This window comes from Patiria miniata, unplaced genomic scaffold (assembly GCF_015706575.1).
Source record: "Patiria miniata isolate m_02_andy unplaced genomic scaffold, ASM1570657v1 HiC_scaffold_5, whole genome shotgun sequence".
Lineage (NCBI taxonomy): Eukaryota > Metazoa > Echinodermata > Asteroidea > Valvatida > Asterinidae > Patiria > Patiria miniata.
The window spans coordinates 14,952,361-14,971,077 of record NW_024037072.1 but is presented as its reverse complement, the minus strand read 5'-3'; the positions used below and the strand labels follow the sequence as shown (position 1 = coordinate 14,971,077).

Here is an 18,717-nt window from a genome sequence, read left to right as displayed (position 1 = left end):
AGGTGAAACACTGTCAAGAAAACCAAGTCTTTACAATGCCCGTCATCCATCTCCCTGTTGGTACAGAAACGTAAGGTTCGGGTTCTCTTTCTAGAAAAAAAACCCTAACATTTTTACATTATTTGCAGCAAGTACACATCCATTGTGCTGTTCTATATCACTTTCTTTTGAAAGATGTTCTTCCATAGTATGTTTTGTGGTTTTTACTTTTTGGTGGAGAATTTTGTTGGTATGTGCTATTGCGCTTTCTCAAGGAAACCCTTCATTTTTACACAGTAATTTTCGATTAATCAAATCAAAAACCTACCTTCCACTGATCGGATTGGATGACCGGCAGTATGTGGTGGCCAATCACATCTCTAGGACTGATGCGAAGGACTCCTAGCTCCTCAAGCAGCTGGATCACCTGGGAGTTGGCCACGCTGTCCAGGCTGGTCAGGACTCGGCCGTCTAAAGTACACATGTCCTCCTCCAAGGCCTGTAAGGGCTGGCTGTGAGCTACTGGACAAAACCAAAAATATTGCATTTATTACATTAATTAAAGCATTTTATTATAAGGTTTCAATGTTGTAGTAAAGTCATGAAACCAAAAGTGGCAACGGCGCTGTAGCTTGCAAGCCTGAAAATAATGTGCGGAGGGAAGACAATGAAAACATTTTTGGTTTTGGAAGTTGGGGGGTAAACTCCAGATGAGTGGAAATTGACCTGGTTCAAAGAGAGAAATGGCCAGGAATTAAGTACCACTGCACTAGATTGTCATGGTACATTCTCTTTTTCAAATGATATCTGTGAGAAAAACCTCAGAGGCAGGCAGCAGGAGTGATTTACTAAGCGTTTTGCCACCCAGCATTTGTCTCAAAGAGGTCCCTTTCAACTTCATATTTGACTTCCGTCACGTCTTGTTCTGTGCAATTAACCTATCGTGGTAGAATCGCATCAACGCAGAGATATAGTCCAATTGCATGATATACAAACTGACGCGGAATGTGCAAAATCTGAGACAAACAAAACTTAACGTACAAAATTCCACAGGGCCATCTCAGGAGCATGGCTAACTTGCAAACGGTGATAGGTCAACATCACACAAACTCAAATTCATTCAGACCCCTCATTAATAAAAACCAATGTCACTCACAGGAATCTACAAACGGATGACAATTTCACAAGATGAAGTCGGTTTTGTTTGTGGTTTGAATTGCTCACAATTACTTCATCAGCTAAAACTCTGATTTTCCAATTTTCCAATGGGATAAAAAGAGTTTAAAAACTATGTTCTTACAAAAGTTGCTGTTTTAATGCAGTACTTTAAATTTCAGTGCATCCACTATCTCATCATCTGCGTTTATTGGTCAAAGAAGAAATCACCTGATGGCATCTGGCCTTGTGATTGGTTGGTCCTGTCTTCCTCCCTGTTAGGGAAGAACACACTGCCCTCCTCCATGGTGACAACCCGTCCCGATGACAGTGGAATCATGGGAATGGATCGTAGCTGGTCCAGTGTTCCCTGGGATACGTCGTATTTGTCGCGGCTACGATAGATACAGGTCAGCCATTGTGCCACGGTTTTAGGAGACAACGGTTCCTCTGTAACAGCAATACCCGCAGTTCCACATATGTGACAGGAATCAACAAAACTTGTACTACTACTGCTTTTTATATGTAATAGAAAAAACATACTATTTCATTACTCTTTCATTAATCTTTCATACTCTTCTTCACGTGTTTAAATCAGTCTGACAAAATCACTATACTATAAAGTGCAATTTAAAGGATGTATGGGTGTGTGTGTAAACCAGTTGCTCAATTGCTCAAGCAAGTGAGGCCGCTACGGTTGGTCGCCCGCAGAGCAGACAATCTGCTGCAAAGCAGGGACTCATTCCTGAGGCAGGCAACACGCCCAGAGAAGGGCAACACGTTCAGAGCAGGATAGTCTTACCATAAAAAGTATGCAAAATCATCAGTGTCTCCATGAAGGTAACTTTCAAGCATTTCAACTGCATAGGTTTTGAATACTGAACAGTAATTTCTCTCTCTTTATTAATATTTGCCAAAAACACTTTCGAAATCAGCAAAAATGGAAACTCATCACCTCCAAATTTGTTCATTCATGGTACGGCCTATTGCTATTTTGCAATAGGCTGGTTGCGGGCAAACATTACCGTTGTGATTTTCAACCAGACTAGGGGTTCACAATGGGTTTGGTCATAGTTTCAAAACACAAAGCTATTTTTGCAGTCTCCCAATTCTGAGATGGGGCGGGGGAGGGGGGGGGGGATCAGAGGGGTTGAGTTACAGGCCTGGAAATGGGGGGGGGGGGGGTCCCCCTGATCCCAATTCTCCCATAGTTAGGCCACTATACCTGTCTGTTTAGCTGCCCGTGCCACACTGCTCAGGATGTTCATCAGCTCCGCCATCTGTAGCACCTTGACTCCCAGACTCTTGAGCAACACCTCGCTGACGGCGCTCGCCACATGCGGATGCAGGTAGGAGCAGCTCAGATGCTCTTGCAAGGTGTCTTCTGGAACCAACTCACAGACCAACTCCCGGACGCTACGGTCTGGACACATGAGGGTCTCTGATGGCAACTTCCAACAAACATCATCTGAAGGAAAAATAAAATACATTCAACTCGTAACTGGAATTTATTTTCAATAATGTTGCACCGATAATGGGCAATTCCACAGAATTATACAGCTCAATACCAACATTTCAAGATGGTACAAATGCCACAAATGAAACACGTGTATCATTTTGAAGCTTATTATCTGCAGTCCTTCTGATTTGAGGCGTGCGACTGCACCCCCACGCCATCGCACGCCTAAAAGCTTCCCGAGAAGTGTGAATAATTGCACGCCTGAATCGCCCCCGGACCACAGAATCACACGCCTAGAAAATCACACACCTAGAAAAACCACACGCCTAGAAACATCCACGTGTGCCTTTTTCCACACGCCTGTGATTTTCAAATCAGAAGGACTGATCTGTATATTAGTGAAATATGGTTATTTCAAACAATGTTCAATGTGGGCCTGTTACTTGCAACTGAAAATTAATTAATTAACTGGTACGTATTTGTCTGAGTACGTAAGACACCACGGTTTTCAAAATTTTGTACTAGATTGTTTGAAAAAAGTTGGATGAATAACTGCTTTGTTTTTAAATCATTGTAGTAACTAACTGATACATTTTATCAAAATTAAAATCCACTTAATGATTATAATTACAAGTATGTACAATGTTGAATAGTCCAAGATGTACGCCCAACACAGTGGAACTACCCAGCTGTAAATAACGCGTGCATGGCCATTGGTTAACCAGTGTTGTGACCGTTCTTGGTAGGATGCATTTAATCATGGTTGGTTAAAAGGTCAAGCATAGGGGCATGTGGTTCCATCACTGGTTACCAACAGCCGTGTCCATCATATATCATAAAGCACAATGGGGAGCCAGGACCTGAAAAGCCAGGTGGGAAGTTTTGTGATCAAGTGTTGACCATCGTTTGAGTCGAGGCGGTCGCATATTGCTATTAACCACCGGTCATCCTACGGTCCTCGCACAGTCCGCTATAGGTCATGCACTCCGGCTATAAAGCAAACTTGCCTTCGCCTTGGCCAGTGAGTACCGGCATACAGGGTGTGGCCTTCAGTCTCTGGTGGATGTTGGTGGCCACCTTCCGGAAGAAGTCCGTCAGAATCTGACTCTCCATAGGAACGAACTTGAGGAACTGGCAGACGGCATGGACGGGATCGTCGTGGTAATGTGCCTAAAAAAAGGGATGGGATATTTCACAAACTTTACAAATTCCCGCCATTCACAATAAAATAAGGTGGTGCAAATACTGTTTAAGCTGAAGTGCTTCCAGTGGCATAACTTGATTCCAATTTCACGGGGGGTACTTGGGGTTCTTCGTTTTCTAGAGGGGGCACTAAATAGGTTTGGAAATAGTTTCAAACAATACTTGATTTCAATTTCACGGGGGGTACTTTGGGTTCCTCGTTTTCTAGAGGGGGCACTAAATGGGTTGGAAATAGTTTCAAACAATGCAAAGTTTGCTTTGTTTTCCTTCTCCGAATTCAGAAGTGGTGGAGGACACACAGGGTTCCTGAAGCATCACTGATGATCAAATCTAGTTTCTGAGTTTAACAATCACACAGATACAACTCAGTTTGTCTCTGATATTCCCATAAGTTTCAATGTCCGATATAATTTTAGGTAAATGGCCTGCAATCCTTGTTTTATCATTGTCATGGCCAGAGTATAAATACATCTGTGTTCATAAATGAATTAGCACAGTTTGAGTCTCGCTCATCTCAGCTAGACTGCTGACGTAATTCATCGTTGCGTTCCATTTTATAAGCCACTTTTCTTCAAATTGAACCTGATTTCTCCTACAGTCTTGGTCGAAGAACGGATCCAAGTCTGGATTCGGATTTTGTTCCCATGATGCAGCCATGCAGTCCTGATCCCTGACAAGTAAGCCTATTCAAGCTGCTGTGTGGTAGAGGGCACTATCAACAAGATGAGTCAAATCCAGGGGTGGGGAACTTTGGCACTCGGACCCGAGCATAGTCAGTGCGCACATATTTGCATGAATACAGGGTGAGTAAAAAAAAAAAAAACCCAAATGTCGGGACCACTGTGTTAGTGTAGTTCTACATGTAGCACTTTCAAAATCTAGGATATGAAAGCCCAATTCATAAGCTTTCTTTTAGTACAAGAATCATTCAAATCACTCATGTACTTTTCAAGTTACGGAATTTTAAACACAACCAACGTTCTAAAGTTCTGTCTACGGATCACAAAAAAGGTGTGCGTTCTTTCAGCAAAACTAAGAAACTTCACACACATCCCTATGTGATTTGTTTTTTGTTTTGCTGAAAGAACACTTACCTTCACTAAAACATTTGAGTTTCGGTTTTTTACTCACCCTGTGTAGAGAGGTATGCTCGGATTTTGTGGGGGTTTGAGTGCCAAAGTGCCTAAGTCTGCATATGATTGATCTCAGTGATATCGTCTTCTACTGCCGAGGAGGCTTTTTTGGCATGCTGGCAAAAACTAAATCAAGTTTTGGACAAAAACTTGCTCTCTCTCCAACAAGAACAGATTTGATATGTATCTGCTGACCTTGAAGTTTTCCAGGGCATCGATGAAGAGCGGCGCAATCTCTCGCAGGAGCCACTGGTTCCAGGCAGAGTCAGCATCCACGTCCTCCCGAGATGACGGGATGTCAAAGTCACCTGGAATATAAAACATAAAAGAGTGAAATGAGCATGACAATATTGGAATTAAGATGTGATAATCAGGGACTTTTACAAGGTATGCAAAATGTTCTGGGAAGTCACAGAAAATTTGTTTTTCAATTTTGTTACGGCATAAACGTAATGAGGGAACTAGCTCATTAAAGGAAAGATGCCAGCAATGTACAACAATTCTGATATCAGATCTCTGCAAAAAATGGCCATCTGGCATCAATATCTTCAAATATTACTACAGTGGAACGCCGCTATAACGAACACCGCCATACAGAACATTCAGCTATACCAAACATCATCCTTGGCTCCCAGTTTTAATGTACAAAACGTAACAAACAGTACTGTTGAAAAAATCAACAGATTAACAAAAAAATACCGAACGATCGTTATTACGAACACTTTCTGTGGATCCCACCATGTTCGTTATAGCGGCGTTCCACTGTATTCCAAAGTCAAGTCAAAGAACATGGTTCAGTCATGTGTTGCAATAACAGTTAGAATTTTAGTCAGTTTACTCTAAACTAAACTAATCTGCATAAAGCCATAGATAGGTAGATGATTTAGTTCTCTTGGCTCGTGACAGGCTGAGCATACTAACCAAATTAATGCATCTTGTTCTCCTCTCAACCATTTCTCTTTCAAAAGTAGTCACTTGTGCAGCTACAAACTTCTCCAATATTTTTTTCTTTTTTGCATGGAAATGGAAAGAATTTCCTGGGTTCATCTTACCCTGAATGATGAAGCGGAAACCATAGCTCCTCAGTGGCAAGAAAGCAAAGACGTTCTGCTCGCTGGACATGCCGTCAGACAGAGGGAAGGCTAGACCTAACTCTGTTGACTCAATGCCCACTCGCTGTAGCTATAAGACCAAACATTGATTGTTAAAAAAAATTTCAAGACCCAGAAAAATGGCAAGTCAAGCATACCGAAAGATCCAAGGTATTAAGCACAAGTTTGAATAAATGTTGGTGTTTTCCAAATGACATTTTCTAGAACAAGTAGCTCTATGGTTACATAGACTGTGAGAGATATTTAAATAGACATTCAAATGAACTCTGCCAACTACAAATGCATTTGTTTTATTTTCAAATTTTGGCCTGACTTCTGTTGTATCTTGGCCATCCGACCAAAGAAAAAATCTCAATAGAGCATTCGGTAAAAATTGTTGTTGAACATCTGAAGACTGTCAGAATGTCAGAATATCAGAACAACGGAAATTAACTGCAGCAGGATTCGAACCCCAAATGAGAATACTGTACCAGTTGCTCTACCGAATTAGCAATTTTTGCCCTAATTTGGCAGACTTCTCAAATTTGTTGGCCAAGCACTGAAACTGTTACCTAAAGGTTCGAATCCCACTCCAGTCGCAGGAGAATCAATATTGTGCAATACCTTAGCAGCATCCAAGCATTTCTTGATGAGCAGCCAGCTGTCTGTGTGTTTGGAGTGGCGGATCTCCACAACGTTGCCTCCTTTATCTCTTCTGCTCATGTGGCTTGTCGTGTTCTCTTCCTGTTAAAGGGAATATACAACATTTGCAAACATCGAAAAATAAAACTACCAAGTTTTTACGAAATACCTTAATAGGATGTTGGTAAATGACAGTCTAAAGCATCCTGTAAAATTAGGGCACCTGGTGTGAAGTCATTTTCAAGATAATGGTATTATTGTAAAAATTTCAAGCGGTGGTCGGCCGACCACCGTTGGAAAAACCTAACTATTTTTCAACTACTGCTCCAAATTTACCATTAATTCAGTCCAAATTTGTTTGCTATTGGTAACATGTTCATGAACGGGTGCAGGCCAGCTAGACTGGTACCCTTACCTTACAATTTTCGGGTATCTGTAAATTGATTCATTTTATATTTAGTGGAGTCAGGGAACCAGACTACTTGAACAGTTTTGTTTTTCTTGGTTTTTCCAGCATTTTCGAACACAAAACTTCAAACGCTGTCAGTGTAACAATATTTGATCTATTATACTAACCCCTCAAATAGTTCATTTCTGATGATGACAGCAAAAGCCAATGATGTATATTTCCTTTAACACATGTTACAAATTAACAAGTGCACACAAACAGGAAAGGTAAGTTCTCTCACTTGACTGGTATGGACTGTAATTTCCATTGACAACTAAGGTGGAATGGAAGCCCAAAGAGTCTGAAAAGTTTATCCAAAATTGTTTATCTCTCCAAACATTTCTAAAAGTTAACCAAATGTTGTTCTCCACAGAGTATTACCTAAGCCTATTTCTCTTCCCATAGGATTGCTAATAATGGCTCCGTAATCTCGTTTGGGATTTTATTTTAATGCTCAGTTCAAGAAATAAACACGGACAAGTAAAGAGAACAATACTACTCCTACATATAAAAAATCCATCATTAACAAAGGTGGCAGTATCAGAAAAAAAATGTTGGAGCCAGCCGCATTTGAACTATTCAGTAGAATCCTGGAATTTGAAGAAAAAAATCAACAAATACTATAGGAATAAAAACAAATGCTTCTGTGCTTCTTTAAAGGTGTATACCCAAAGTACATGTATTTAAGATACAGGGCAGTATGGAGCCCCACTATGTGTAATGTATATGTAACTAAAAGGATTGAACTACTCATGAATCTAACCTTTTTAACGATGATAATCGATCGTAGTCTGTTTAAGAACAGCAGTAGGGAGGGCTGGACATCCTCAAACTTGTTGACCAGGCTGGTGGTTCGCTGGAAGTCTCCCTTCAGAGGCAGGGTGATCCGGGTGGTCCAGCTGTTCAATTAAATATTCGTAAGATCATGCAGATGTGATGAATATTGATGAAAATCACAAAATCTTTGTTACTGTCCTATAATTTGGGGAACCAGGTTGGTGTAGCGGTACTTTCCTTGCCTTCCACCGCTGTGACCCGGGTTCGAATCCTGCCTGGGCCAATATGTGGATTGGGTTTTCAGTCCCTACTCGATTCCGTGGGTTTTCCCCAGAATATTCTTCTGGGGCTTTTCCTCCCACCTCTAAAACTGTAACTTCTTCTCATTGTCTCCTCTCTACAGGTTTCTTCAGGCTTGCGAGCTACAGTGCCTAGGGCGCTTTTGAGGAATCCTTGGTTTCACTACCAGAAATAAATACTACTAATACACACCAATCCAAGCATGCTATCACTGTGCACACTCCCCGCCCCCACCCCTCCCCCACTCCCATGGCAAAAACATTGAGGTAAAGCTGATAAAACTGTTCAGTAACTGTGATTCTACTATTTGTACTCAGAAAACAGAATTGTTAAATTGTCCTCGTTTGCTCAGGGATCAGGCCTATTGACAAGTATTGTAAAGTACTGTACGATTGTTTCAACAGCATTAGCTCTTACGGTTTGGTAGGTTCCTCCATCTGGGCAACATCCTGGATCTCTTCCGGCCCTACCCAGGTGGGCAAGATGTAACCCATCTGATCGGAACTCTGATCGAAGCACACATGATAGCCCTTGGACGTGATCTCAGGTTTGTCAGTCACTCTGAAAACTGACTTGAATCCAATGCCCTTGTGCCCTGAAAGAAGAGGGAGTCGGGTTGGCGCAGTGAATCTGTCCTCGCCTTCCACCATTATGGCCCGGGTTCGATTCCTGCCCCAGACCACATGTTGATTGGGTTCTCAGTCCCTATCTGATTTTATGGGTTTTCCACAGAATTTTCTTCTGGGGTTTTCCTCCCACCTCTGACACTGTAATTACTTCTCATTGTCTTGTCTCTGTAGTTTCTTCAGGCTTGCGAGCTACAGTGTTTAGGGCACTTTTGAGGAATCCCTGGTTTCAATACCAGTAATAAATAAAAGTCAGGTTGGCGCAGTGAATCTTTCCTCGCCTTCCGCCATTATGGCCTGGGTTCGATTCCTGCCCCAGACCACATGTGGATTGGGCTTTCAGTCCCTACCTGATTCTGTGGGTTTTCCTCAGAATTTTCTTCTGGGGTTTTCCTCCCACCTCTAACACTGTAATTTCTTCTGTCTTCTCTCTGTAGGTTTCTTCAGGCTTGCAAGCTACAGTGCCTAGGGCACTTTTGAGGAATCCCTGGTTTCATTACCAGTAATAAATAGAAGAAAAATAAGTAAAAGAAATAGAAGAATTAAGAACAGATACAACCCAATAATGAAAACAGATGTCAAAAGAAATTAATATCGTTATGGCAGTCTATCAACTGAGTTAATCAGATATGTTGGTGTTCCTCTCATTTGTCCATAAACCTGTCTTTGTTATTTCAGTACTGTAAGATCCTTATTCAACATTTCCGGCAAAAGGTCATCATTTATGAAATTCCATTAGTAAGGAATTAATGCGGAACATTCTTGTGCAAAACGAAGAGTGCGAGCCAAATTAACTTGAATCTTTTTTTTTAAATTAAAATCCAACCATAACATACCAGTGGGATCTGTTGGAACTGAACCGAAAATACACAGTGTGGCAAGGGATCAATCCCAAGTCAAAATCCTTGCAAACATTTCAAAACGTTTAACAAAACTGTCTCCATTGTCTTACCGATGTATCCTCTCTTGTGCTTTCCTTTGGTGCTCCTCCCGATGTCGCAGAGAGCCCGGATGTTGCTCTCCGAGAACCCGACCTCGTTGTTAAGGACAGTCACCTCAGACCTGTAGGGGTGTAACGACATATCACTGTATGGATAATGCTGCACATGCCGTGAATGTCTGGAATAGTTTCAGGTAAGCTTAGTCAAAGATAGATTTCATAGGCAGATTACAAACAAGAGTCCAAACTTGTAACTGTGATTTACCATTGTTCTTTTTTTTTTAGACATTTACCATTTAAAACGTAATTTTGAGATGAAAGTCAAAAAGTTACGCAGCTGTAGCACTTTCGAGTGGTTGAAATTTTAATTTTTTTAAAGAGGCTGTGGAATGTGGTATATGTAGCCTAAGGTGTGATGAAATAAAAACGACTACTGTGTCTGTCATGAAATGAGTACAAAGGGTACTTTTGAGAGCCGTTTTTCAGGTCCTGTTTCGACCCGAACATGCAATTTGTGTAAAAGTCGGCGTTGGGGGCAGCAAACAAAACATAGTAAATCGTGACGTAATAAACAGGACTCCCGATGCAGCGTAGTATAAACGAGTCCTGTTTATTACGTCACGATTTTTCTCATTTTACGAAGAACCCGACAACTGTTGTTTTCAATTATGCGTTCGCCGACCAACAAATTACTCGATGAATTTCAGTTTTATAAACATATAAACGACATTACAAAAGAATGGGACTTTGTCATTATGATATATATGGGTCTACTCTACAATAAAAAAAATACAAAAAACAAAACGACTTTCAGCATTACACAACCTCTTTAAATAACCAACAAACTTATGAACGAATTCAATTATTGCATGTGTGTCAAACAGCTGGATGTGCCAACCTGACTCATGATATGTATCTTGTGTCAGGTTGGCGCAGTGATTTCACTGCGGTGTGGTGGTTCTTTCCTTGCCTACCACTGGCCCAGGTTTGAATTCCGCCTGAGTCAATCTGTTGATTTGGTATTCAGTCCCTGTCTGATTCCATGGTTTCTCTCTATAGGTTTGTTCAACACCGAGCTAACCGATCCCATTAGCTCGGTGGTCGAGTGGTAAGACGTCTGCACTAGAAAGCAGGAGGTCGTGGGTTCGAGTTCCACCCGAGTGATTTTTTCCAACTTTCACTCGGGAGGTAACACACTCGAGTGTACAGTGTTTATACATCGGTGAAGGGCAAAACCTAATTTGATTTGAGGTTTGTTCAACCTTACGAGCTACAGTGCCATGGGTACTTTTGTGAAATCCTTGGTTTCATAACTAGTAACAATTTTAATGGTATCTTGATACAAATCACGTTTTAAAAAAAGTTGTATCTTGTCACTGCCACTGACCTGTCCACCAGGAATACTAAGGAAGGGTCCACCCCTGTCTCGTATTCATTGTCGTCGGCGTTCTGGATCAGCTCCAGGACAAAATGGGTGTCCTTGCTGTACAGCTCCTCAGAGAGTCGTTTGAGGCTGCGACCGATGCGTTCCCGCTGCCGGTCCATCAGTCGTTGGGTCTGCTCGTCCAGCTCCATGCCCACGCCAAACTCCTCCCGGCAGATGCTGTGGATCACTGCCCGGCAGTCCAGCACGTCGCGCTGGAATGGCGTTAGGTCAGGCTCTGGTTCCGCTTCATCCTCGGTCTTGATTGTTTCTTCTGTTACAGGTGGAGTATCTCCATCCAAAGTTTCACCGCGAGCTGAAATTTCCTCTCCCGTGCCCACTGCCTGAGAATCATCAGTATCACCCTCTCCTTAGTGGAAATAAAACAATCAAATTTGATGTGTATTTTTCCTTAAAATTTGTGTCCAAATTCTCATTCCAAGACGATGTGTTTTTTCCGAGCCCGCTGCCAAAGAATCATTGGCATTACTTTTCGATTCTACTGGACAAGAAATAATTAAAATTATTTTGTTCAGTTATTCTTTAAACTTTGTTTTCTACTTTCAGAAAAAAAATCACACTCCCCAATTTGTTTCAGTCCCGTTCTATTTGAGTATGTTCCTTACACATGCTTTTAACACTAACATTATGAGACAAAATATGTTATTTTCTGAAATATCAGCGTTATAAGGACCAGAGTTAAAATTATGTCAAATAATAAGTCAACCACCAGCCAGGCATCAAACACATTATTATAAAATAACAGATAAAGGAACGCTTTTGACATATTTTATTTGTACAGCTTTTGACTTGACTTTGGATAGGATGACAGGATGGCCTCTGATTAACATTGACTTGGGATCAAGATCACTTGATTAGTTCTTGATACAGCCTTTTCAAAACACCACAAAATCAAGGAAATATCTCAAAATCAAAGACATTCTTACTTTTACATAAATCCTCTTGAACTTCCATACTTTCTTCATCATCTTCAAAACTGGCTGCAATGAGGTTGCCAAAGTCATCTTCAGATTGTTCTTTCGTCTCCTCCTCTTTAAGGACTTCTTGGGCATCTCTACTCTGCTCATCTTTTTCCAGCGATGTCTGGGAAAGCTCTTCAGCATCTTGAAGGGATGGTGTGTCAATGGGACTGACCTCCGTGGTTGAAGAGCTTTCTGCCGCCTGTGGACAATGTAAGAGATTTGTCAATTGCCTCTAAGGCCCAAAAAAATAGTTCTGCTTCCGATTAAATGGCATTCGAAAATAGGGTAGGTAGGTAGGCAATTTTTTTTTTTTTTGCCAAATTTATTTTGTGTACGATCATATAGAGGCGTCTGCGTGTAGTCAAGGGTAAAGTTAGAAATTTATGGTTTTGGGTGTTTTTCCTCATTTTTCCAATGAAAAAATAAAGTAGGGGCTGTCAGAATAGGGTAGGTAGGGAAACGGGAAGCAGAACTATTATTTTCTTTTTGGCCTAATCAAAGATTGTGAACTATTATTTGTTTTGGCCTAATCAAAGATTGTGAAATTGACTAATCACAAATCAATTCAGAATTAAGATAGCAAGTAAAGTCTCAACTGCGCATGAAAAATATGACTATTATATTGAATATCGCAATTAGTATGAATTCTTGTGCTTGACATGAGACTGGATGATTTGCGATTGACTAGCGACTGCTTTGTGATGACGTTATAAGTTGTGATGACTTGACAACTCTGCTTTCACAAAAACACGAGTCCCTTGCAACAGAAAAACCGGTTAGGTTTGATAAAACATGTATCTGATTCACAAGCATTCAGACCTTAGATGGGACATTTCGCAGTGAAACCTCTGTGAATCTTCTGCTCAAAATATGATAGCTTATTACAGCTTATTACAGTGTTTTTTTCCAACAAGTTCTACAAATAAAATCCAAAGCCCAGACTCACGAATAGAATAAGCATGCTTTACAACTTAGCCACCAGGATTATTTTTGACAGAAAAACTGATACTGACTGATATATCGGCCAAATTTTTATGTCAAGTCAAACACTACCAATACTGACACTACAATATTTATACGATGCTTCTCACCACAGGCCGTGTATAGTAGGCAATTCAAGTTCAAAATACAGTGTGCACACCACCAAAGACTCTTGACGATTTAACCCCTGTGAATATACATTACCAGGTCGTGTTTACACATTTTCCAGTATTAACTGGTTAACCTCAGAATCATGTTGTAATTTTGGGGTTTTTTTACAAAAAGTTATATTGTTCAATTCAGCTGAAACATTAAAGGACCTTCAGATTCATTACCAGAAAGAACTCAGATCAATCTATAAAATTGTCACCTCAGTACGTTTAGGAGCTTTGCTCATCCCGAGCAAATCACTGAAGTAACATTCGTCCTCACTTCCTAAGAAGTCCTCTACATAGTCTTCCTCCTTATCCATGTTCCGGGGCATCCTTTCCTCTGTGAAGCTGTTCTTCCATTGGCCGATGCCCAGCAGGAGCCCCAGCCTCTGGATTTTTGTCCTCTGGGTGGTAGTGCGGCAGGCCTTGAGAATCAACTGTCTTGATTTGACCTCTGACCCAATGACGGTTGTCAGGGGATTTAAGATGACCTGCAGTAACCAAGAGCAGCATAATAAATATTTTCATTAAGTTTTGCCTTTTGTCAAGGAAATTGTGGTCAAGTGGCAAACAGCTGCACTGGTAAAGAGACGGTAGTTTAAAGTCCCACTTCCGTTCAACGCTTTGAATGTTTTTCCAAGGGGATTGGTGAATGGCAAAATCCAATGTTAACATTTACATCTCTCGAGGCAAAACTTCCAGAAAATTTACCAACTTCGCAAATTTTCAAGTGAGATGACTCTTTGGACATTTGTGATGCGATCAAGCTAAATGAGTTGTTTGTCGAGAATTTTCATTTGGAGATTCAGGCCAAAATAGGACCACTTCATCACATCACTTCGTCACATTTCTTGGTGTTTCGACTTCTATAATTTTTGAACTAAAGACGGTACCAGCATGCGGTGTTCACAACAGGAATGCCGAGATTGTGCTCTTTTCAAATCTGTAAAAAAAGAAAAATTGACCAGGGTCGACAAACCACTCAGTTAGCTTGATCGCATCACATTTCACGACTTGGATGTTATTCAGACCTCAGTTTTTTCTGGGTGCTACAACTACCTGAATAGTAGCAAAGCTTTGAACTTTTTGTATACCTGAACCAATATTTTGGCCAAAAAATACCTCAAATTGGTGATGAAGAAACGTTTCAGCTCAGCATTGATTTCAGAGTATTTTCATTTCATAAATCTAATCAATTAATTCTATTGTCAAAGAGTTTAAAAAAAAAAGTCAATACACACCTGCCTAACAACTGTCTGTCCAATGAGGAGAGGCACAGCCATTAGGCAGTCCAGCACAAAACCAATCACAGCCCTGTGTTTCATCTCCTCTCCCTCAGACTCAACGGCCAGAATATTCAGAGCCGTCTCCATGTGGTTGCTAAGCAATGCCAGTGGTGCATTGGTAAGGCCCTCCTTGGCCACTAGAGAGGCAAGATGGCCGACGGTGTTGATGCTGTCGCCGCGCTTTGCAGCTGCGGCAAAGTGGTCAGGTGACGTATCTGTGGCCAATCGGAGCAAGACTCCAGGACGGACCTCCAGGGCATTGATTTCTATTGGTGGCGACACACTTTGACCTGAAGTTCAAGACAAAAAAATCCTGAATTCCTTATTTACTACGAAGATGTGAAAAAAATCATCAGACAGTTTGTACAATTTCAAAAAACATTTTAAATTTCGTATTACAAACTACAATAAAGGGACTATAAAATGTTTTTAAACAGCACCATGCTACCATTTTTGAAAGAAATATTACAAAAAGGAAAAGAAACATGCACTCAACTCTTAAAATCAAATAATAAAAAAGGAACCAAGAATTGAAATTAAAAGGAAATTTTAATCACACAAATGCCATACCAGGATTTCGTTCCAGAAATGCTTTCAGGTTTCCATGTTCCGGCTCAAAGACCATCGACCAATGAGACCACTCGGCTAGATCCTCCAGCAGAGGGGCAGAGGCCAGACAAGCGAGGGCGCTCTCCAGGCTCTGAGAGCCAAACAAGCCGACCTCCTTGTGTTTACTCTCATTCCGCCTTCAAAAGAATGTGTATAGGAGAGAAAACATTTGTAAGCTGGTCAGCAGGCAACGTGCAGCCAAGCCTACAAACAGCAAAGCAAATGCTGACAGTTGATTCACATTTTACCCAACCACTCACCCTATTTATTTATTTAAACTGCAGAGGTATAGTTTAAGGGACTCCAATGCATTAAATTGCATCAATAAACAACTGTTTGGCCTTGCCATTTAGCAAGCTGTAAATAAAAATATGTCACCGGACCACACAAAATGAGTTTTGAAGCATTCTCGTAATTTATGTTCAGTTGAAAGAGCTCTTCATTTTGATGTATCGCTTAGTTTGACATTGTAATATATTCCTATATTTTGTGGGTCAAACTGTTGTCTATTCTCGCTGACTTCAACTATGTATGATTTGTTAAGATTTGTATTACTTAAAAGTAATTTTGGCAACATATGACTCATTTTGATGGGCTGGGTCACAAATGTTGAGTCACTAAAACCACACCTATTTGATGCACACAAAGCCGTCTCGTAAATAACAGCATTTTGCTCCTCTGGCTGGTTTACTGTGGCAGCCATCTTGATGATCTGTTGACTCAGCCGATTGACAGGTCCATGCCCTAGCTCCTCCACGCTGCTGACCTGGTAGTGGGCACACAGGCAGATATCCAGGGTGTCTGGAGACTCCTGAAAGGGAAAGTTATAGATTTCTCTAATTCTCATTTTGTTTCGGCAATAATAAGAATAAGTTTGCCGCTGCACCTCATGACACGACATCTCTTAGTTAGTGGGAGTTCGTGAGGATCTGACGAGAACCAGGGGGAACTCAACGTATCTGACAGTATGCTCTGCCTATCATTAGGACACCGATTACTCCATGAACTCCAACATTTGTTTCTGCAACAAGATTCAGTTACTTCACATAAATAGTATACTTGAGATATATCACGATTAAAGCACTAAATCTAGTGACTAGGTAGGCTATCAGCTTCGCTCCAAAAAGTTGGCCACCGGTATTAAATGATCGAAAGGAGCAATGTTCAGAGCGATTTTTGGCAAGGTATGCACATCTAGAGTTGGAAAATGTGTGAAAGCTTTGCAGTGTGAGCGGTGGCAGTTTTTGTGGGTGTTATCACTTTTAATTTTTTTTTCAAAATGGCCACCTATTTTCTTATTACCGGATTAATTATATGTGGTAAAGAGCATGTTTTGCCCCCCCACCCTTTTTATGATAGTACCCAAAAAGCTGCCACCGCTGCAATGCTATCACATATGGGTGCATACCTTGCCAAATATCACAATGAGCATTATTCCCCTCATTTGATACCGACCAAACCCCCAGGCTGATGGCCTAAGGGGGTAATCATATATACATTTACATCAAATAAACTTGAATTTTCCCAAAATGTGAAGTTTCTTCCGTTTTGTGTGTAACAAAATCCTGTTTTTCAATGAAAGAAATTTTAGCCTATTCCTCTGGAATCCTGGAAGATCCTGTTTGAATGGGAAACACAACAGCAAGTACATAAGTGCTTTGGTAGCGTGGTTGCTATGGGTATTATATTTTATGGGTGTAGATGATCAAGTGAAAATAGCCGATATCACGTGACACACTCACAGCCAATCTGGAGATAGAATCTGTCGATGACGAGTTTTAAACCCAATACAAGTTGAAGGGAGATATAAATTCAAAAATATATGACTTCTTAAAACACATACTTTGCAAGGGTCGCACTGTCGGATGAATTCCACCAGATCCATGCGTGAGGGTCTGTAGATGGACCCCTGGCTGGGATTGCTGGATACCAGCCCCATCAGGGTACCGCCAACACTCTCCAAAACCTGAGCAAATGTCAAAATGTACACAAGAAGACTGTTCAGAGAAGTATGTTTTGCAAATTTTTGCAATAATTTTATAGATCTGACACCACAAAGTGATTACAATGTCAATCATTCCCGCATAACCTTAGTTATACAATGTCTCAAAAAGAAATACAAGAATACCAGCGTGTTTATCTATATAGTTTAGACCCTAAAAATTCTCAAAATATCTCAATATAGTCTCAAGATTATTCTTATTTGAATGTGACTAGAATCAACTCTGAGCACAAGCTTGAACTTTTATGCCTTGAAAACACTCGTTGACGCCCATCAGTTAATGACACCTGCCAAATACAGGAGAAATGCGAAAAGGTTTGACTGTTCAATGTTAAATCAGCAAAACAAAAATACTGAAGATAAAAAAAATGTTTCAAAAGGGAAGAAAAGTTGATTACCTCTGGATGATCCAGTGCGAGGAACTGCAGGAAGGTTTTCCTGGCTCGGCTGAGCGACACAAAGTCCTGAAAGCCAAAATGCTGGCAAAGTTTGTCCTCGATGCGGGCAAGGTCTCTGAGATTGACATTTCCATGCTGAATGCGTTCTAGGTAACACTGTAGTTCTTCACGGACTTGATCTAGGAGGCAAAAAAAAAAAGGTTTATAGCCATGTTGTTTTTTTTTTTACTTTCCATAGAATATTTTGGAAAGCTTGACCTAATGTTGTTTATTCATCTAACACAAAGTTGGAGCACAAACACTTTTCAGATCTTTTTACAAAGGCCTTCTCTTCTTCATTCATTCATTTTCATGATGACTTGATGAGTTGGGCCCAACTGTCCCTGTCGAGCATAGTGTTGGAAAGAGATGGACCACTCAGACCAGTTTCTTGCTCGATGGATGTTTTCAGGGTCATGTTGGGACGACCTTTTCGTCGAGGGGCTTCAGGATTCCAGAGGAGAACTTGACTAGCTGGCTCATTATGTCGATAAACGTGACCGGCTAGCCGAAGGCGACGCTGTCATAATAAGTACATTTCTCCCATTCATTTGGTACCCTCAACTACTTTAGCCGCATATGTCTTGATTGTTTAACCCATTTACTGCTACAATGTTATAAAAGATTTCGTAAAAATGAGCACAGTACACCCCAGCTCCTTCTACTTTCCTGCCACAATTGGGCTTCGATTGATTTTTGGAAGCTGGGAGCAGTCGGCTGTAAACACATGAATTTGTATGAGTTTCTTTTTAACAGAGGTTTTCGAAAAACTCAGCTTGATATCTGCCTTCGCCTTGATGAAATTTTTTTAGCCCTAGACTTGAGGGACTCTGAATCATAATAGTTCAGCAGTAAATGAACATTACATTCCAAGGCAAAATTTTGGGTTACTTCCCTTATTTTAGACATTAGTCTTCTACATGATTCTGAAGCCCGAGATGAAGATAAAGCCACAGACGAATCCATCAAAATCCACACCCTGTTTTGGAGGATTTCGGTGGAATCAGGATACCTCCATAAGGACATGAAGCCCAGCGGTACTGCCGGATTTTGATGGATTTAGGACATCTACATATTGAGCAGTTGGGGGA

At 40.9% G+C, this 18,717-nt stretch overlaps 1 protein-coding gene across 1 annotated transcript in view; it reads right to left on the bottom strand.

The window, feature by feature from the left end:
• Positions 1 to 18,717, bottom strand: part of LOC119741972 — a 33,155-nt gene that overhangs the window by 8,204 nt on the left and 6,234 nt on the right. Inside the window, exons 4-21 of the mRNA XM_038217944.1 lie at positions 17,588 to 17,766; positions 17,031 to 17,153; positions 15,817 to 15,998; positions 15,149 to 15,324; positions 14,534 to 14,868; positions 13,511 to 13,783; positions 12,124 to 12,358; positions 11,141 to 11,546; positions 9,766 to 9,875; positions 8,605 to 8,782; positions 7,874 to 8,009; positions 6,645 to 6,764; positions 5,982 to 6,111; positions 5,125 to 5,237; positions 3,601 to 3,763; positions 2,360 to 2,602; positions 1,366 to 1,584; positions 308 to 501 (exon numbers count right to left, since the gene is read on the bottom strand). Coding sequence (XP_038073872.1) covers positions 308 to 501; positions 1,366 to 1,584; positions 2,360 to 2,602; positions 3,601 to 3,763; positions 5,125 to 5,237; positions 5,982 to 6,111; positions 6,645 to 6,764; positions 7,874 to 8,009; positions 8,605 to 8,782; positions 9,766 to 9,875; positions 11,141 to 11,546; positions 12,124 to 12,358; positions 13,511 to 13,783; positions 14,534 to 14,868; positions 15,149 to 15,324; positions 15,817 to 15,998; positions 17,031 to 17,153; positions 17,588 to 17,766 — 3,515 coding nt within the window. The remainder of the gene's footprint in view (positions 1 to 307; positions 502 to 1,365; positions 1,585 to 2,359; positions 2,603 to 3,600; positions 3,764 to 5,124; positions 5,238 to 5,981; positions 6,112 to 6,644; positions 6,765 to 7,873; positions 8,010 to 8,604; positions 8,783 to 9,765; positions 9,876 to 11,140; positions 11,547 to 12,123; positions 12,359 to 13,510; positions 13,784 to 14,533; positions 14,869 to 15,148; positions 15,325 to 15,816; positions 15,999 to 17,030; positions 17,154 to 17,587; positions 17,767 to 18,717) is intronic.